The following is a 19,975-nucleotide window of genomic DNA, read 5'->3' as shown; positions in this document are numbered from 1 at the left end:
ACATGCCTGTGTTGTAATTTCTGTAATAAATACGGCTGTCAAGCCAGGATCTTGATGGTTTATTGTGGGTATGTTGTTTACATGAAGAAATCTGTGTTACAAGTTAAACAAAAAATTCTAATAAACAATTATATTTTGAATTTAAACAGTTTTTGTCTTGCGTTTACGTTAATTTTGCATTTGAATAGCCAAAATTACAAGTTTCAGTCTTTTAAATGTGATTAATCGCGATTAATTTTCAAAAAAGTGTGATTAATTAGTTAATTTTTTTTATTGATTGACAGCACTATATATATGTATATGTACATATGCTCGTATATCATTTCTCTGTATGGGAAGTAACAGAATATGTGTTGTCACTCTCAGGGTTTTTTTCGTATCACTAAAAACGTAAAGGTTTCAACTTTTTGAAACCATTTGTTGTTTTTACGTTTTTGTGTTAATTTGGTGTAGCATCATTCCTATTAGTGGAACAATAACGTAGTCTTATCACTAGATGGCAGAGCAACTAAAGAACTACAGGGCCCTCCAATAATTCTCGCAGCCATAGTAAATCTGAGCAATGAAGGCTGTGGAGAAATGTCTTTATTGTTTAACCTTTTGATCTTTTGCTCAAAATATAAAAAAAATTTAAATAACTGGGACATTTGAGTTTCTTCACTGAAAAAAAATATTTAAAGATGATTCCTTGGATTTACTAAATTTTTTTACGCTAAGTGGTTGTAAACAATATATTTGGGCTGAATTTAAACAAACAAATTAAGTTGAACATTGCTCAATTTAATTTGTTTGTTTAAATTCAACACAAATAAATTGTTTGCAACAGTTTTGCATGCAACACTTTTTTCAGTGTTCTTGGTAGCTTTCCGACTCCAAGACTTTACTATTGTCTCCATATCTCCTGTGTTTCTTGAAGATTTTTTTTGGCCACTCAAATCATCTTCCTAACAGACAAGACATGTGTCCACTTTCAGTTGCCTAAAGTTTCTTAATTAATTCCCTGGTGGTGGAAATAAGTTTTTATTAATAGCCATTTTGTTTCTGGTCTTATCTATAGTGATGAATGAGTTTGCCGTTTGTTTCCTCCTATTAATAGCCCTGTGAAAGTAATGGTTTAACAATTTCTGTTCTTCATTACCCAGGTGTTCGAATAAATGCACATTTGTCTGCAGTCATTTGTTCGTGGTGAGTTAATAATTCAGGTAAAAAATCAAAAGGTTAAACAATAAAGATATTTTTCACAGCATTCTTTGCTCATTCCCTAGGGTGTCAATATAAAGACAATCCAATGCAAAATTTACTTTCTTCTAGATTTAGATTATGATTAGGACTGACAGGTTGGTCACATATATGCCACAATTAAAATACAGGTCATGGCAAACCTGAAAACATTCAAATAAGAATGGTTTTGCATACTATGATAATAATAGCAAAAACACATGTATGTAATCAGTTGTTGTCAAAATGTTGGTTGTTGGTTTCCTGTTGGTTATGGATCGGATGTGCATTGTTGGTTCATGTTGGCTAGATGTCCTTTCTGATGTTGTTGATTAACCTGAAATGCTGATTAAGTTAATATGTCTGTAAACCGTCAACCGACAATTAGATTCATTTGACTATGACTGATTGAAGTTCATCAAAACAACAGCAAAAGACTTGACCAACGTACGCTTTCCCTCAGCAGCCAAAGCTCTGACTTGTTTTGTGCACGTATGGAGCTATTAATATGCTGATTATCCTCATGACCTTTTGCTTAAGATGGATGCGAGGCCTTTATATAGATATGAACTTTACCTAAACAAAGGGATTATAGGTATTTTATAATAAGACTCTGTATCGTTGTTCCATCAAAGCTGCATTTTTCAGTGCTTTTAGGAGTATTTACAATTCACCAAGTCTATTTGAAATGCAATATCAGAAACATGAGTTTCTTCAAAACATTAAAGACAATTAAGTGTCATGGGTGGAAGACTAACTATTTAATAAGATGATTTAAATCAAACAATTTATATTTGATTTTATTTTAGTATATATTAGGGTTAAAGGGTATAAAGGTTCGACAGTCCTTCAGAAAAAGACAAACTTTAAGTAATTTATATTCCATTATATTTATTGAATTTTATTTTAGAAGGTATAATTTCATACAGTACTTGCAATTTAAGAAAAGATCAACAGATTTCAACATAATTTATTAAATTATATACGTTTATTTAAGAATTTACTATAAATATTTTAATACTTTTAACTCTATTTTTTATATGTTTACTTACTAGTAAATTGTTTTAATCTATTACATTTATTTTTGTATATTTCAGTAGGTACACATACAGTGCATATTCACTGCACTTCACTTTTTTATATTTTCTTATGGTGCAGCCTTATTGCAAAATGGATTAAATTTATTATTTCCCACAAATACTACAAGCAATACCCCATTATTACAATGTAAAAAAGTTTGTTTTAAATCTTTGCAAATCTATTTAAAAAATGTTTTAGTCTTTAGTCAGTAGTTTGTTGAAGCATCTTTTGCACAAATTACAGCAAGTCATTTTGAGTATGATGCTACAAACTTGGCACACCTTATTTTTCCCATTCTTCATTGCAGTACCTTTCAAGCTTTGGGTGGGGGAACATTGGTTTACAGACATTTTCAGATTTCTCCAGAGATGTTCATTTGCGTTCAGGTCTGGGAGAGAGGATATATGTGAACAAAGTCATTGAAAATCTGGTTTCCTCCAGATAAATTGTTTTATAAAACAAGATAATTTGGTTTTTAATGTTGTGATAGTTCTTAAGATACTTTTGACAAACCCCAGGCTGGCTGTCTCGTGCCTTCAATGATACGGGCCTAATTGGTGAAGTACCGCAGAAATGGTTGTTCTTCTGGAAGATTCTCATCTCTTCACAGAGAAATGCTGAAGCTCTTTCAGGGTGACATCTCTTACTAAGGCCTTTCTTCTCTGATTGCCCCCTATCACTCAGATCACTCTAGAAAGAATCCCAGGGCTTCCAAATTTCTTCAATTTATAAATGATGGAGGCCACTGTACTCATTGGGCGCTATAATGCTGCATACATTTTTATGGACTCTTTCCCAGATCTGACCCTCGATACAATCATGTCTCTGTGTTCTACAGACAATTGCTTGGTCTGTGATCTTACATTGAAAGTTAGCTGTGGGATATTACCTTTGTGTGCCTTTCCAAATCATGTCCAGTCAGCTGAATTTACCAAATTTTTTTGTCATAGCAAAGGCTGTGAATGCTTATATACAGTTAAGATCAGAATTGTTAGCCCCCCCTTGAATTTTTTTTTTCTTTTTTAAAAATTTCCCAAATTATGTTTAACAGAGCAAGGAAATTTTCACAGTATGTCTGATAATATTTTTTCTTCTGAAGAATTAAATTTTTTAAAAGCCAGTCTACAGAACAAACCATCATTACACAATAACTTGCCTAGTTGTCCTAACCTGCCTAGTTAACCTAATTAACCTAGTTAAGCCTTTAAATGTCACTTTAAGCTGAATAGAAGTGTCTTGAAAAATATCTAGTCAAATATTATTTACTGTCATCATGGCAAAGATAAAATAAATCAGTTATTAGAAATGAGCTATTAAAACTACAATTCTATTGTTTAGAAATGTGTTGAAAAAAATCTGCTCTCCGTTAAACAGAAATTGCGGGAAAAAATGAACAGGGTGGCTAATAATTCAACTTTACATGTTTTTCATATGCTTTATATATTTACAGAATATGTTTATACAGCAAAGTAATGTCCATATGGGGTATGTTTGCATAATTATAATTGTTATCATTTTGTAATAAGAATGCATTGTAGATTTCATAGAATAATTAGTTTAGATTTAAATTAGATTTAAATTAGATTTAAATAAATCTTAAGTATAACAGTTTCATCTAGTACTTTTATTTTAGGAAAAGATTAACAGAATTGATATGATCATATATTTATATCTTATTGCATGCTTCATTTCATTACTGTTTTATTTTAATAAATAGTATTATTTTATTTAACTTCAGCACATTTTTTAAAAGTATTTTCATATAGAGTGTGCAGTTTTTATTTAATTGATGTGTGTATTTTATTTTATTGTAGTGTAGGTTTGTGAGAATGTTTAGATTTGTCATTTCAAGATAGATTATCCTTTTATTTTAATTTAGTAAATGATATTGTATTGTAGTAAACAGTATTCTCTTTTATTAAAATTGTTTTCAGTAATATTTTATGTTATTACATTTTATTCTGTTAGTACATTTTAATAAGTATATATATATATATAAAGGATATCCACATTACTCCCATGCAAAATGATCCTTTGACAGAACTATAAAACTAAATAAGTAACTCATTTTGAGAATAGTTATGGATGCTTATAATATTTTATAAAAGAAAAATTAAATGGCTATTAAGGCACAAAATTAAATGAGACTATTTCCATTTTTTAAGAAAGCCCTTTCACTTCTCTCATAGTAGCAGTCACATTGAGTAAGAAGACAAGTGGGGTGCTGAGATAATCAGCTAGTGGCCTGGTTAAATAGGGCTTAGTAATGAGGAGTGTGTTTTTAATAAGAACTTAAAGAGCTTGCAGCGCAAAGGCCAGGCTTCTGGGAGAAGAGACAAAGGGGAACAAACCAATTGATTGTGCACAACCTCTCACATACAGTTACACTCATATTGATTTTCCTCTAAAACTGACACAGGAACATCTCTTCTCTTCCCCAGGACTCTTAAAAAGCGGTTTAAGAAGGACGTCGCTCAGTTTCATCACTGGGCTCCGGCTTTGATGCTGCAGGTCACCTGATCAGTTTTACTAGAGCAGATCCTGATTCACCTTCAACACTATTAGGAAAACACCTTGCTGATGACAGTTCGATTGGACACGGGTCGCCCCTGCTGTTGCAGGCACCTCTTTTTCTTCACCATCTGAGGATTACATGCTGTAAAAATCAACTTTCTTTTTTTGCTTCTAAAAGCTAATCTGAACTCTCAGTACCTCCAGTACCTGGACTGGGCTGGAAGATCCCAAGATGAGCGTCAAAAAAGAAGATGTGGAGAAGTTCCTGGATGGAAATCCAGATTTCGCCAAAACCTATTTTGACAAGAAGCTCAAACCTGGTGCTGTGGCCTCAATCATGCGAGTGCCCGAGTCTAAAGTGGACATGGACAGTTTTAAGGAGATCGTCTCGGTGGAAGAGGGAGCCATTTTCTACGATCTCATCACAGACATGCAGGAGAACGTCAACATGGAGAAGGTGATTTTTAAGATTTTGAAGAGGATCAGCGCTCTGATTCATGCGGATCGCTGCAGCCTCTTCATGTATCGGCAGAGAAACGGAATTGCCGAATTGGCCACGCGTCTCTTCAATGTTAATAAAGACTCAGAGCTGGATGATTGCGTGGTAGCTCCAGACTCTGAGATCGTCTTCCCTCTGGATATCGGGATAGTTGGACATGTGGCTCAGACCAAGAAACACGTCAATGTGAAGGACGTTACACAGGTACACTCTGAATTCACATAAATTTGGTTGAATGGGATTATTATACTTTATTAGACTGCAGGTATGATCATATTTTGAAGCTCGAGGCAAATCCTCTTGACATAATCCATTTATTTCAATATGCCATGATGACCCATAAGCAACATGAAGGATTATTTCACCTGTGGTATTTATACAGTGACCAAATCTCCTCTCAGTAGCTGAAACACACACACACACACACACACACTAACTATTGGGAAGATAGTTTAAGAATGTATTGATTTATTATCTTGTGAATATCGTGTCTTGAAAGTTTTGTCCGCTTTTGTTATTTCCATGTGTAAAAATTTAATTAAAAGTCATTTATTTTCTTAACTTTATTTTACAGCATCCTTGTTACAATGTAACTTTACACTTAAGGACTGAGTAATACTAATTAACTACATTTACCAGCTGTATGGTTACTAGCTGTTAGGATGAGGGATTTGGTTTGGGGTTAATTCACTTTCATACGATTATTATTATGCAAACTATATTAAATAAAATGTTGCCAGAAATATTTTTTTCTATCATACGCTGTTCCTAAAATTAACAGTCCCCTAGATTCAGATGAAAATTGAAATCAGTGTTCCTTACTATTGGTTAACTCTAACAATGCCTAAAATGTGATTATCAAAGTTGCAATATGTAATCTGAAAGCAGCACTATGATCTTTATTTTAAGCCGCTCGTGTTCACAGTGTTTTCAGTGCCTGGAATCGATCACTGTCTCTGTCATTTCATTGCCACTGGATTGGTTCACAGAAAATTGAGTTTGTACTTTTTAAAACCCAACATGCACCAAACACCAAACATTTTTCATGAATGTTACAGTATATTGAAAAACAACTATAACAGTTAGTAGTAGAAATAAGGATGATGTGTGTGTGTGTGTGTACAGTGCTCAGCATAATTGAGTACATCCCATTTTGAAAATGAATATTTTATCCATTTCTTAGTGAATATAGGCAATGTATTTGGTGCATTTAAACAAAACAGATTTATTAAACAGATATATTTATTAAAATAATATTTACTCACCAAACATATTTAGAAATCGACAGACAATACAATTAAATTGAAGAAAAATATTGAAAAAAAATTACAACCTACAAAATTTCAACTAAATTTTTCATTTTTTTTTTTTGCTTTTTTTATTTTTCCTCTTTTTTTATTTGTATTTAATATTTTTCTATAACATATAAATTTGACTGTACTAGTTTTTGGACCGTTATCATAAGTTATTTTGTTAGATAAGCTGCAGATTTGGCTTCAGTACTGACTAATCTAATGTATATGCACAAATGTAATTTTGTAAAGCTTCCTATTAAAAATATGAATAAAAGATAGATTTTGTTAGGGGTGTACTTATATATGCTGAGCACTGTGTATATATAATATAAGCCCTGAAAATGTGTATCTCTTATTAAAATATTGTGATTAATTAGCATCATTAGAAAACAAATTTGAATCCAAATGAAATAATTACTTCCTGAGCCATAAGATTGACCTAATTAAACACAAGTATTAATACTTTTTACAAGAATTTATAATAGTTAAATGCACAACAAGGTTGTTTGTAAAATGCATATCAAGGCTGACTTTGTTTTCACTGTAGGACAGTCACTTCAGCACATTCGTTGATGAGCTTACTGAATACACCACACGCAACCTCCTGGCTGCACCCATCATGAATGGAAAAGATGTAGTAGCCGTGATCATGGCAGTCAACAAGACCTCCGGACCCCATTTCACAGATGATGATATGGATGTAAGTGTGTATTGGTGTTAAAAAGCTTAGAATAATATAATTATACAATTATAATTAACATGTATGGATGCTAATATAGTTATTGCTTTTGGCAGGGTTATAGTTACAGTAACGAAAACTTAAACATTTTGTTACATGAAATAAAATAAATATTAATTGAAAAAAAAAAGTAAATGTATAAAAGTTTATTTTATTTGATGTAATTAATTGTCAGGAAAAATGTTATATATATATATATATATATATATATATATATATATATATATATATATATATATATAGCGTATATATAGCGTAACGTTTTTGCATTGAGATTGTAAATCATACTTGGCATTTAGGTGCCATTTACACTAGTGGGTTTTTGTTGAAAACATTGTTACAGCATCCACACTGTGGAATCTTTGTGAAAGTTGTGAAAACACTGAATACCCGTTTATTTTAACGTTTGCATATAGACAAATTGAAACACAACGTTTCAGACATAGTACCTTCAGTCCACAACCACTGTCTGACTGGACTACGCTCCCCAATTCGTCAACCCCTTCTCATATTAACATTACCCAACAAGTACAGATGCCGAGAAAATATTCACATGCTCAGTGAGCATGAATGTATCATATAATGTGCACAGAGATCGTTTTTCTGATTATTTTCAATGTGGACAAGGATAGTTTTCATTCTTTCTGTCATGACAAGTCTCAGAGTTTTAGTATGGTAATAAATATGTTCAGTTGAAGTCAGAATTATTAGCCCCCCTGAATTATTAGCCCCCCTGTTTTTTTTTTAGCCAATTTCTGTTTAACGGAGAGATGTTTTCAACACATTTCTAAACATAATAGTTTTAATAACTCATTTCTAATAATTGATCCATTTTATCTTTGCAATGATGACAGTAAATAATATTTGACTAGATATGTTTCCTCTAGGATTTTTTCCAGCTGTGGCAGCAGGCCTTTTTTTACACAGATCTTCTAACTACCTGTGGCGTTATTTCAATGGCAAATGCGAATCTCTTTGCTTGCGCGCCGATTTCATCTGCTCGTGCACAAAGCTTCTTGTGCGCCCTCAAATACGCGCTGCTTAAGCGCAGACAATGGTGCCAGATTGGGCCCGCCCAATTGGGCGGTTTTGAATTTATTTTTGCGGCTAAAAAGTGACATAGGCGGGTAATGAAAATTTGGGCGGTTTTGCAACGACGTGCCCGCCATGAATGTAGCAGAAACCATGCACTTCTATACAGCTTAAAGTGACATTTAAAAGCTTAACTAGGTTAATTAGGTTAATGAGGCAGGTTAGGGTAATTAGGCAAGTTATTGTATAATAAAGCTTTGTTCTGTAGACTATCGAAAAATATACAGCTTAAAGGCGCTAATAATTTTGACATGAAAATGTTTATTCAAAAAAAAAAAAGCAAAAAAACTCAATAAATATTCCAAAAAATCTTTATTAAAATTTTTTTAACTGCTTTTATTCCAGTTGAAATAAGACTTTCTGCTGAAGAAAAAATTATTAGACATACTGTGAAAATATCCTTGCTTTGTTAAACATCAATTGGGAAATATTTAAAAAAAGAAAAAAAAAAATCAAAGGGGGGACTAATAATTCTAACTTCAACTGTATATGGCAATATTGATGTGTTAGCAGATCTAAACACAGGTGGAGCTAGGGTTGAGGTAGGTCTTGCAGTGGATAACACTGAGGCATTTAAAAATTTAAAAACAAGCTCATTGGCTGCTAACAGCAACTTATCACCTGTGCCATATAGTTGACATGACCTATTAGCCTGCTCGGGCATAGAGTTTTATGATTTTAAAGCAAAAACACACTAGTTTAAACAGCCTCAGTAAGATCATGCCATTTCCTTGCATTTTTCAAACTATGTTTTTCTTTCTCCAAGCTTTTTTTAAAGTATCTCAAAGTTGGCTCTCTGAACCTGAAGATTTTTCATCTGAGCTACCTTCACAACTGTGAGACGCGTAAAGGACAGGTGGGTCTGCTGGTGCAAGTGCTACAAATGAATGGGAAAAGAAATGCTTTTAATGCATTTTTCATATGTCTCTTGCATAGCTGCTGTTATGGTCGGCTAACAAGGTGTTTGAAGAGCTCACGGATATTGAACGACAGTTTCACAAAGCTTTGTACACAGTGCGAGCTTACCTCAACTGTGACAGGTACTCTGTGGGCCTGCTGGACATGACCAAGGAAAAGGTACGTCAATCACTATAATTGCTGAGAGGAAGCCAGACTTCATGCTTAATTTAGTGGCTTCAGTCTGTCCTGTCTTTCTCCTAAAGACTGACCCAGTGGTTGTGTTCGCTTGCAGGAGTTCTTTGATATTTGGCCCGTGCTGATGGGGGAGCAGCCACCTTACGGTGGCCCTGTAACTCCAGATGGAAGAGTAAGCGGCGTTTTTCACTTTTCAGACTGAAGGGATAGTTCAGATGAAATGCATTTGTTTCATTTAGTCATTGACTCTTGTCATTTGTGCATCTATGTGGCATTCTTAAAGTGTTCCCCCAAATGAAAGTAACCTAAAATGTCACCCTCAATATTTGCAATTTTATTAGGACAAACAATGTCTGCTTCAGAGTGCTTATCAAAATAAATGTTTGAGAAGACCAATCAAATTAAAGTAAGCAGGGTTTACAGTTTACATAAACAATATGCTCAAATTCCAGCATAAAGCATGAATTCACATTGTAATAGAGTGAGGTAATATTGACATATCAAAACATTTAGTACATGGCATATGTTTTATGATAGAAATGGTAAATGGGCGACTGTAAGGTCCAGTGATGCAAAACTAAATGTATTGTACATTTAATTAATGTTATTCCTAAATGGAAGAGATGAGAGAAATTAGAGATATTGCCATACAATGAATGAAGAGTGAACAAAGGAATATTTAAAATATTATTTGCAAATACACTTTAGTAATACATTTAATTAACAATTGCATAGGTTTTGATGCACAGGTGATTTCCTTTTGCCTATTTTAATGTGAATTGCATTTTATATCTTGATCTCTGCTCTTACCATCTTTGATCTGGAAAATTTCACAAAGTGATTTCATTGACATTTTAGCACTTTGAAACTATATAAATATATAGTAGGAAATCTGTAAAATAGCAGAAATGTTCTCACAGCTTATTATCTGGTTTTATACTGAAATGTATGAGACCTAACCAGGTAAATAATGCAAAACAAATTTTTGTAAAATAAGATCATCCAAGTGTGGAATGACATGAGATAGGCAATATAAAATCTGTTTTAGACATCATCTTGTTAAGTGAACCTTCATCTTTAAATAATTTTGTGGTTTAATATTCACATACACTAGCCCAAATCACAGTTCCATTATGTAAGCAGTCATGCTTTTGATTCATTCATTCAAATGTTTGAAATTCCAAGACACGCTTTGTAACAGTAAATTTATTTTATGAACACTTTTTTTTGCATCACATAAATCAAAGGGCAACAAATGAGTAAATGATGACACAATTTGATTAATTATTTTTTGACTCAATTATCCTTTAATGGTTTTTACATTTTTGTCTATTTTTTTCACTCAGGAAATCATTTTCTACAAAGTTATCGATTATATTTTGCATGGAAAAGAGGACATCAAGGTCATACCGTAAGTTTTCCTTTTTCTAGTAATTTTCTTCTAACATACTTTATCCAGAATGTGCATTATGAAAACACTTTTTTTTGTCTTTTTCCCCCACAGAAATCCAGCTGCAGATCATTGGGCTTTGGCTAGTGGATTACCCACATATGTAGCAGAGAGTGGATTTGTAAGTGATTTCTTTGTTTTACTTGGAGCGAAGTATGATAGACTTTTGAAACGTCGAATATGTATGTATTTTATGCATTTATTGACTGTTTTTTTATTGTGTGTTGAAGATTTGCAACATCATGAATGCAGCATCAGAAGAAATGTTCAACTTTCAGGTATTCTTTTTTTGCTATTTTGCTATTTCATGACTCGAGAGTAGTAACATTTTGTGCTTGTGTAGACAGAGGCTCTGGATGATAGTGGATGGACCATCAAGAACGTTCTCTCCCTGCCAATTGTCAACAAAAAAGAAGAAATTGTTGGCGTCGCAACTTTCTACAACAGGAAGGATGGCAAACCTTTTGACGACCATGATGAGCAACTCATGGAGGTTAAATTAGTTTCTATAGAGTGCCAGGAGTTTTTTTCCCATTCATTTTCCCAATAGGGTTTAAGAAAAAATTTGTAGTAAGCCATGAACTAAATCAACCAGTTATGAGGAAAATCACAACATTACATACTTTCAATTGAAAGTAATATTTTAAAATGTCAACGTGTAAAATTAATATCGATATAAAACTAATTTAAAGTTGTTTGTTTTATATATAAAAATAAAATATTACAAGCTTATTGCTCAATATGGATATATATATTCACATATAAAAGCATATAGCAAATAAAGGTATTTTGAGTGTGTGGGAAACACTATGTAATTTATAGTTCTTATTGGGAGTGGGTAGAGCTACAGATTTCTTTGCTTGCTTCACTGATTGGAGACATTTTCTGTAGAACATTATTGATAATGTAGTTTTTTTTATACAGTAGATTAAGAAATCAAAACAGGTCTATCTGTCAGTGTCCCTATGGAGAAAATGAATGCAGTTTTTTTTCTTCTGGAACTCAACTGTTGGTCTCTATATATTGATAGAATCACTGAGATGGATTGCCACTAACTTATTGTCTCATGAAGCAATTCACTGTTGTCTTGACAGGCCTTGACACAGTTTTTAGGCTGGTCGGCACTCAACACAGACACCTACGACAAAATGAACAAGCTGGAGAACAGGAAAGATATTGCCCAGGACATGGTGCTGTACCACGTCAAATGTCGAGATGATGAGATTCAAGATATCCTTGTATGTTCTAAGTGCCATATTTTGTCTCATTTGATTTTGAACCTGTATTTTACTTGTACTGATTTTAGTTTTGCTTGTTATTATCATTGTAGAAAACAAGAGAATATTTTGACAGGGAGCCAAGAGACTGCGAGGAGGAGGAGCTTTTGGAGATTCTGGTACACTGATCTGTTTACTGTTCTTATTGTTTTAATCTTTGAAATCAGTGATCAAGTTAATTCTAAACACTTCATAGTTTGATGAGACTAAGAAATATATCTTAAATTGGAAGCCATTTGCAACAACATAACCATGTGCTAATTATATATTTTTGTGCTGTTTCAACTGTACTGTACATAAATATCTTTTATCTGGCTGTTTCTACTGGCTGCTAAAAGTTAACTGTCCACCATTTTGTAACAGTCAAAGCTGGTCTGTGAACACCGTATACAATTCAAATGATTTAGCCTAGTGCCAATACTTTCTTTATTAATGGTGATACTTTGTCTGACTTTATTTATACTTTTTCATACAGAAAAAAGAGCTGCCCGGCCCCAAGAAGTTTGAGATCTACGCCTTCCATTTTTCAGATTTTGACTGCACTGAACTCCAGCTTGTTATGTGTGGCATCCAGATGTACTATGAAGTTGGAGTGGTTAAAAAGTTCCAGGTCCCTCAGGAGGTCAGTTTGCTCGTTCATAATAATGAAGATGAATGATTTTGTGATGAGATCTCATGTTAACTTTCTGCTCTTCTTTAAACAGGTTTTGGTGAGATTCATGTACTCTGTCAGCAAAGGTTACAGGAGAATCACCTACCACAACTGGCGCCATGGCTTCAATGTTGGACAAACCATGTTCACTTTACTCACGGTAGGACCTGGCTTGTTTATTTTTTATTATTTATTTTTTTATGTTCTGTTTTTGGTTTTAAACCATGATTTTGGTGATGCTGTACTGTTTGGGTGTGTTATGAGCAGTTTTTGCATGTAACTAAATGCATGTTACTTGGATGTACAGGAAAGTGCTAAAAAGTCGGATAACAAAATTTTATTTCTATGGGAAATATTCAATATATCAAGCAGGCAGCAGAATAGTGGTAAAATGTTGGTGTAGTTTTAGTTAATACTTTTTAATTTGAGTTTAGTTCAACAATTGCAAAAAATATAGACTGTTTTGAACAGGTTTCCCCACACAAACTCATTTAATTGGTTGATTCAATGTTGTTATGTCCCACCTAGTTTAGCTGCTCAACAGATTTTTTAATTTTTGATATTGCTGTTACAGACTTTTGACAAACATATGTCATTAAATCATAATTTTTGTTTGTTTTTATTGAGCCAGACAGGCAAACTGAAGCAGTATTACACCGATTTGGAGGTGATGGCCATGATCACTGCTGGTTTCTTGCACGATATCGACCACAGAGGCACAAATAATCTCTACCAAGTGAAGTCAGTAAACTGCTATAGGTCCTGGTATACTTCAAACAAAATCAAAAAATGAATTCAAATAACTAATTCTAACAAATTCGTACAAAATTAAGTTTGTTTTGAGTTCATTTTGGCAGTTAAAACCGCTCACCAGACAAACTTTTGTTGTTCGTTTAACTCATAAAACACTTGACACATTTACAACCCCACCTACTGCAGCGAGGGAGTGATCGAGTGTTATAAAACAGTAAAGTGCCACTCAACCATTTCAAACGTCTTGTTTCCCCTTAAACAAAGAATGAAAAAGAACTTTGTATGAAGTATACCAGGGCCTTATTGCTACCATTCTATTACCAATTTTACCAGTAGTGCTTGTACTAATTATAATTATCATCACATTTGTATATTTTACGATCAGGTCCCAAAATCCTCTAGCCAAGCTGCATGGATCCTCCATTCTAGAAAGGCATCACTTGGAATTCGGCAAATTCTTGTTAGGCGAAGAGGTATGAGCCAGTTGCCCAGGAAATTAGCAGCTGCTTATTAGATATGATACTAACATTTGATTCATTCTCTGTTAGTCGTTAAACATCTTCCAGAACCTCAACAGAAGACAAACAGAACATGTCTTCCACCTCATTGATATTGCCATTATTGCAACTGACCTTGCCTTGTACTTCAAGTAAGTTACAGCAATATGTAACAATGAATTGTTTTAAGTTTTTAATGCACTGCCTGGCAGGGGTGTCGCCGATAATTTTGGACCCTATTCCCCAATATTTAAAGTGGGCCTGTAAGTAAAGAACAGGGTTGGTGGGGATTTTATTCATAGGTAAATTTTATTTGTTCAGATAGTATTCTGCTGCCCATGGCTGGGCCCCTAAATTGCAAGGGCCCTATGCACTCTGTCCCCCTTTTCTTCCCACTAGTAATGCCCCTGCTGCCTGGTCAAATATCTGTAAATCTATAAAGAGTCTATAATTGGATCTTCATTTGGAGTGGTTAATGTTTTTAGCAACAAGCAACATTTTGGCAGAAATTGTGTAGATTTTATGTACTCAGTCCAACCTTTTCTCTGCCTAAAAAGAAAGAGGACAATGTTTCAGAAGATCGTGGATCTCTCTGAAACATATGAAGAAAGAAAGAAATGGATAGACTTCATGTCACTGGAAACAACAAGGAAAGAAATTGTAATGTATGTGTTTTCTTTTCGATCTACAATAGGCATTGTAAGGTAATTTATATTTGGAAAATAAACATTTGATCATTTTTTTGTTACCAGGGCCATGATGATGACAGCGTGTGATCTCTCAGCTATCACAAAGCCATGGGAGGTGCAGAGCAAGGTAAGAGAAGTAAACTGAAGAACAAACTATGCTTCTGCTTCGTTGTAATAAACAAAGTGTCATTTCTTCCATCCTAGGTTGCCCTCTCTGTAGCAGCTGAATTCTGGGAACAGGGTGACCTTGAGAGGACTGTTCTTGAGCAGCAGCCTATTGTGAGGATCAGTTTGTTTTCACGCAAAGCTTGTGATGAGCTACTAAGGAAAGTGGATACATTTAGGAAGAATGAATATTCTGAAAATGTTTTTTTTTCTAGCCCATGATGGACAGAAACAAAGCTGCAGAGCTGCCGAAGCTTCAGTGTGGTTTTATTGACTTCGTCTGTACTTTTGTCTATAAGGTACATCTTCTTGGTCAATATTTATGTATTTAAAAACAAAATTAGCCAATAACAATAATTAGCAACCATCCTCTTCATGTGTTTTACAGGAGTTTTCCCGTTTCCATCCTGAAATCAAGCCCATGTTTGATGGTATTCTAAATAACCGGATGCATTGGAAAGAGAGGCAGGAAGAATATGAGGCAAAACTTAAGGCAATGGAAGAGGCCGTCAAAGCCAGACAGGAAGCAGCTGCCAAAAATGGTTTGAATTTTCAATAGTCTAGAGATTTTATTCACTGTATCTGCACTAAACTTGATATGAGACACACAGAAAAGACCTACAAAATAGTAATTTTGTTGATCTATCATAGTCTGTGCCATTTTGTCACCTATCAGTGGCGCCATACAATTGTTACTGTATTGCAGGGGTGTCAAAACTCGGTCTTGGTGGGCTGGCGTCCTGCTGATTTTAGCTCCAACTTGCCTCAACACACCTGCAAGGATGTTTCTAGAAAGCTTAATAAGGGCGTACTCACACAATGCTATCCGAACTGTGCCCAGGCCCGTTTCACGGATCGTTTGAGAAGTGTGAGCGCTCACTTGGCCGGCCCTGGCCCGGTTGGATAAGGTGTGCCAGAGCGCAGTTCACTTGGGCTTTGGCGCAGTACGCTTGTAGTGTAAGTGCAAAGCGCGCCTGAACCCAACACTAAAGACGAGACGTGACTGGGTCTTATGGGTCTGTTTCATATGGATTTATTAATCATTCTTACTGTTTAATGAACGCGAACTGTCGTAGATTATTAAAGACGCAAACCCCTCACTGCACGACAGCTGCACCTTTAGCTAACCTCCTAATTCCTACAGCACGAGGACTTTATGATTGTTTGTGAGCATGAAAAGTGGCTGATCTGTTCGGCGACATATTTGACTGCATCCCAAACGACTAAAATGATATAACTAAAGAAATCTCCACTGTGCTGAGCAAAAGCGCTTACAGAACAGTGCATCATCGATGACGTAAGCGTGCCCAGGCCCGAATGTAATGCGAGTGCGGGCCATCGGGGGACACGGGAGAGGGGAGAAGCGTGCTTTGGTCCAGTTCAAGGCAACTGTACATAGTGTGAGTACGCCCTAAGAGCTAGCTTAGCTAGACCAGATGTGTCTAATTGGGTTGGAACTAAACTTTGCAGGACACCGGCTCTCCAGGACCGAGTTTGTACACCCCTGCTCTATTGTATAACAATTTTGCACATCAGCTATCAATATGTGGAGTATTGAAATCACTTTTGAATTGTTTTTCATTTGCATTTTTTAAAGTTGTGATCACCTGTACTGTGTAATGTTTATCAATGATGCTTAGGATGCTCTCTAAATCCTCCTCCATTGATTTTTCAGTTATCTTTAAAGGGATAGTTCACCCAAAATAAAAATTCTGTCATCATTTTCTCACACTTGACTTGTTTTAAACCAGTTTTTGTTCTGTTGAACACAGAAGACAATATATTGAAGAATGTTGGAAACCAGTAATCACTGACTTCCATAGTAGGAAAAGCAAATATTACGGAAGTGAATGGTTACCAGTTACCAACATTCTTCAATATAGCTTCTTTTTTTGTTCAACAGAAAGAAAGAAACTTAAAGGGGTCGCACACCGGATACACCACTCGGCGACGCACCACACAGCATTTTAAAATTCTAGGCATAGATATTTTTATTAGGGTACGCACACCAGTGCCGCCAAGCTATGATTCAGGACACTGTTCATACTTCTGCCACACTACAGAGCACCATCTGCATAGTTTTATATTAAAGGGCCATGACCCCCTCCCCCCCCCCCACCCCTCCTGTCTCAGCAGGGTGATTTCACACCTCTAGTGAGTCCAGCTTTGTTTAGGTAGGAGTGTCTACTGGCGAAAGAGGAAAGGGTTTGCATAAAGAGTTTCATTACGTGCACAAAACACAAATACAGACGCAGAGAAGATAGACAGTGACAATGTTTACATTGATCGCCCACTTACCAGATCTGTAGACAACACAAACTGGAACTGCGTCTTTTTTTAAAAGGAGACGAGTGGCAAATCCGGATTTTACCATTTCCAGATCCAGCTCTTGGGTAAAAAAATGTTCCTTACATATTTTTGTTGAGTGTTAGCAGACCACTGTAATCCACAAATGTGGGTTCACACACGAGCTGTGCCCTCATCGTGGGGAAACGGAAAAAAACCACATTTATAAATTCTCCAGGCTGGAATTTACACAAGGATCTCGTGGCCGTGACGCAGCTTCAAAATTTCTTTTCAAACCGCAAAAACAACCAATTTTCACTCTTACGTGTACGATATGTGTCCTAATAGTGTTTTTAGAAATGTGGGACATATATATGACTGTCAACATCTCAAAAGGTGTGTTTTGGTGTTTCGTGACCCTTAAAATATAACCCTACAAAAATAAGTCAAAATTGTGACTGTTTCCTTAAAAGAAGCTAAATAATCACTTTGAAATCATTTCAATTAATTTGGATATATTATTTCTGAAAACAAGACTATATTTTCTGCTTGTCTAGAAAATGTTTCTTGATTTTTAAGAATTTTTGTAAATATTTGGACTAGAAAGAAGGCAAACTCTAAGAACAGCATTTTTGCAGTGTATAATTGTAATTAACAAAAGATATCCTGTTGGCGGTGTAAGATAACCCATTACTTAAATTTGGATTCTTTCTGTTTGAATTTCTTTCCATACAGCTGCAAATTCCAACAGCACCGGTGGATCAGGATCAGGGTCCAAGACCTGCTCCATCTGCTAGAGAAAAGACAACAGTACAAGAGGGCAAGGTGTCTCGAGATGCAGCCTGGCCTCATAAGTATTAGGTCAAACAGGGGGAGATCATCCTCATCCCCAGGATTTGCAAAGATCTGATCAAAGAGTGAGTGGAAAAAACCATATCAATGCTATCAGCAAGTCACAAGACCACCTACTAACAAAACATTGTTGGATCTTGCCTTGCGGTTAGTATTCCTCTTCAATTGTGTTTCCTTTTGGTCATAGTGTTTGTTCTAAGCAGTTTGGTAGACGGTTTTAAATAATAACAATGGGTTTTAAATGTACTACAGAAGTGAATGTTTTTCATTTAGTCCCTCACTGGACATTGCCTGATACTTGATATCAAGCAGGTCCACAACAAGTTGTTGTACAATCGTGTGCAGAATGTTATTGTAATTTAAAGAACTAATGGTAATAAGAAACGGGAGTAATGTTGCATTTAGCATCACCCGTAACTTACATATTTATTCCCTCTAAAAGTGATCACATCGTACTGCTGGGATGCTAATGAGCTTTCATAGGCGCACTAATGTGCAACTGAATATATACCAATGAGCCAAAACAATATGACTGAGTAGATTAGATGTGACCAAACAATCACAATCTTGTAAATCAGTGTTGAATACAGGAGAGATGGGCAGGAATAAAGATCTGAGTAACTTTGACGAGCCCTTAAAAAGTAATTGGTATTTGTATCTCTGAAATGGCAAGATTTGTAGGTTGCTTTAGGTCAGCGTTAAGTAAAAATGTACTAAAAGTTGTCAGAGGAAAGACAAAACTCAATCTATCTCACTATCCTGTATGGTCCAAGCCAACAAAAGGTCTACTGTGACACAAGTTGGGGTGGCACGGTGACGCAGTGAGTAGTGCTGTCGCCTCTCTGCAAGAAAGTCACTGATTTTATTCCTTGCTGGGCCAGTAGGCATTTCTGTGTGGAGTTTGCATGTTCTCCCTACACGGGGATTTCTTCCGGGTGTTCCGGTTTCCCCCACAGTCCAAAGACATGCGCTATAGGTGAATTGGGTAAGCTAAATTGTCCATAATGTATGAGTGTATGTCCTAGTCCTCCAGGTTGGGGGTTGAGGGTTGGGCTAATGACCCATATCGTAAAAAAAAATGTATGTTACAAAACACCAACATGGTGCAGCTAAATAAAACTTTGATATAAATGGCCCTGGGAGTAAGTGAGAAAGTAAGTTACACAAAATGCAATGATTGTTAAAGGAGGAATGTGTCACAACACAAAATGCATTGCAGCAGCTCTGTCCACTAATGAAAGCACCTACAATGAGCACATGAGTGTCGAACTGGAATTGGAGATGTTATGGAGAAGCTTGCCTGACCAATTGAGCTCTCTGCATTTAAAGGATTGCTATCTAGATGTACACCATTTACTCAGGGAAGTGATGGGATTTCAATTTGACATGCTACCTAAATAATTATTGTTGTAGACTGAGCATATCCATTGATGTCAATAGCATCCTATGGCAGAAATGGCCTCTTTCAGCATGTTAATATACCCTGTCACATTCCACACATTGTCCATGAATGATTTTAAGAACATAAAGAGGAGTTCAATGTGTTGCTTTGGCCTCCAAATCCCCGTAATCTCATAAAAACTGAGCATCTGTGGGATGTGCTGGACCTACAAGTGCAAGCCACAATGCCTACAAGAACCTACAAGAACTGAAGGACCATTGGGGTTGTGTAGCCATGCCTCAGCATGATGGTGCTTACTAGGCAGGTGGTCATACTGTTTTGGCTCATCTGTGTAGATGTATAAAATTAGCTTTAAAATGTTGTTTTTTATATCTTCACTTAAGCTGACAGGTTATGTGCACTATTGTCCTTCAGACTTAC

The 19,975-nt window shown here is 35.4% G+C and overlaps 1 protein-coding gene across 2 annotated transcripts; it reads left to right on the top strand.

Annotated features, from left to right (window-relative positions):
• Window positions 1-5,044: 5,044 nt before the first annotated feature.
• pde6b (phosphodiesterase 6B, cGMP-specific, rod, beta) lies at window positions 5,045-18,783 on the top strand. Of its 2 annotated transcripts, none has more exons than XM_056446332.1 (22): window positions 5,045-5,515; window positions 7,154-7,306; window positions 9,204-9,293; window positions 9,374-9,514; window positions 9,630-9,704; window positions 10,879-10,943; window positions 11,037-11,103; window positions 11,213-11,260; window positions 11,326-11,475; window positions 12,077-12,220; window positions 12,313-12,378; window positions 12,735-12,881; window positions 12,964-13,071; window positions 13,543-13,652; window positions 14,050-14,137; window positions 14,213-14,313; window positions 14,719-14,826; window positions 14,914-14,977; window positions 15,055-15,129; window positions 15,231-15,314; window positions 15,404-15,518; window positions 18,064-18,783. In XM_056446332.1, exons 1-22 carry the CDS (start codon window positions 5,045-5,047, stop codon window positions 18,096-18,098), a joined length of 2,505 nt encoding a protein of 834 aa, XP_056302307.1. In that variant the 3' UTR covers window positions 18,099-18,783. The 2 variants fall into 2 exon arrangements, with proteins under 2 accessions (XP_056302307.1, XP_056302306.1); XM_056446331.1 differs by having other exon boundaries at window positions 15,404-15,557; window positions 18,037-18,783.
• Window positions 18,784-19,975: the final 1,192 nt, after the last annotated feature.

Source organism: Danio aesculapii, chromosome 21, assembly GCF_903798145.1.
Source record: "Danio aesculapii chromosome 21, fDanAes4.1, whole genome shotgun sequence".
Taxonomy (NCBI): Eukaryota; Metazoa; Chordata; class Actinopteri; order Cypriniformes; family Danionidae; genus Danio; species Danio aesculapii.
This window is presented reverse-complemented; position numbering and strand designations above follow the sequence as displayed.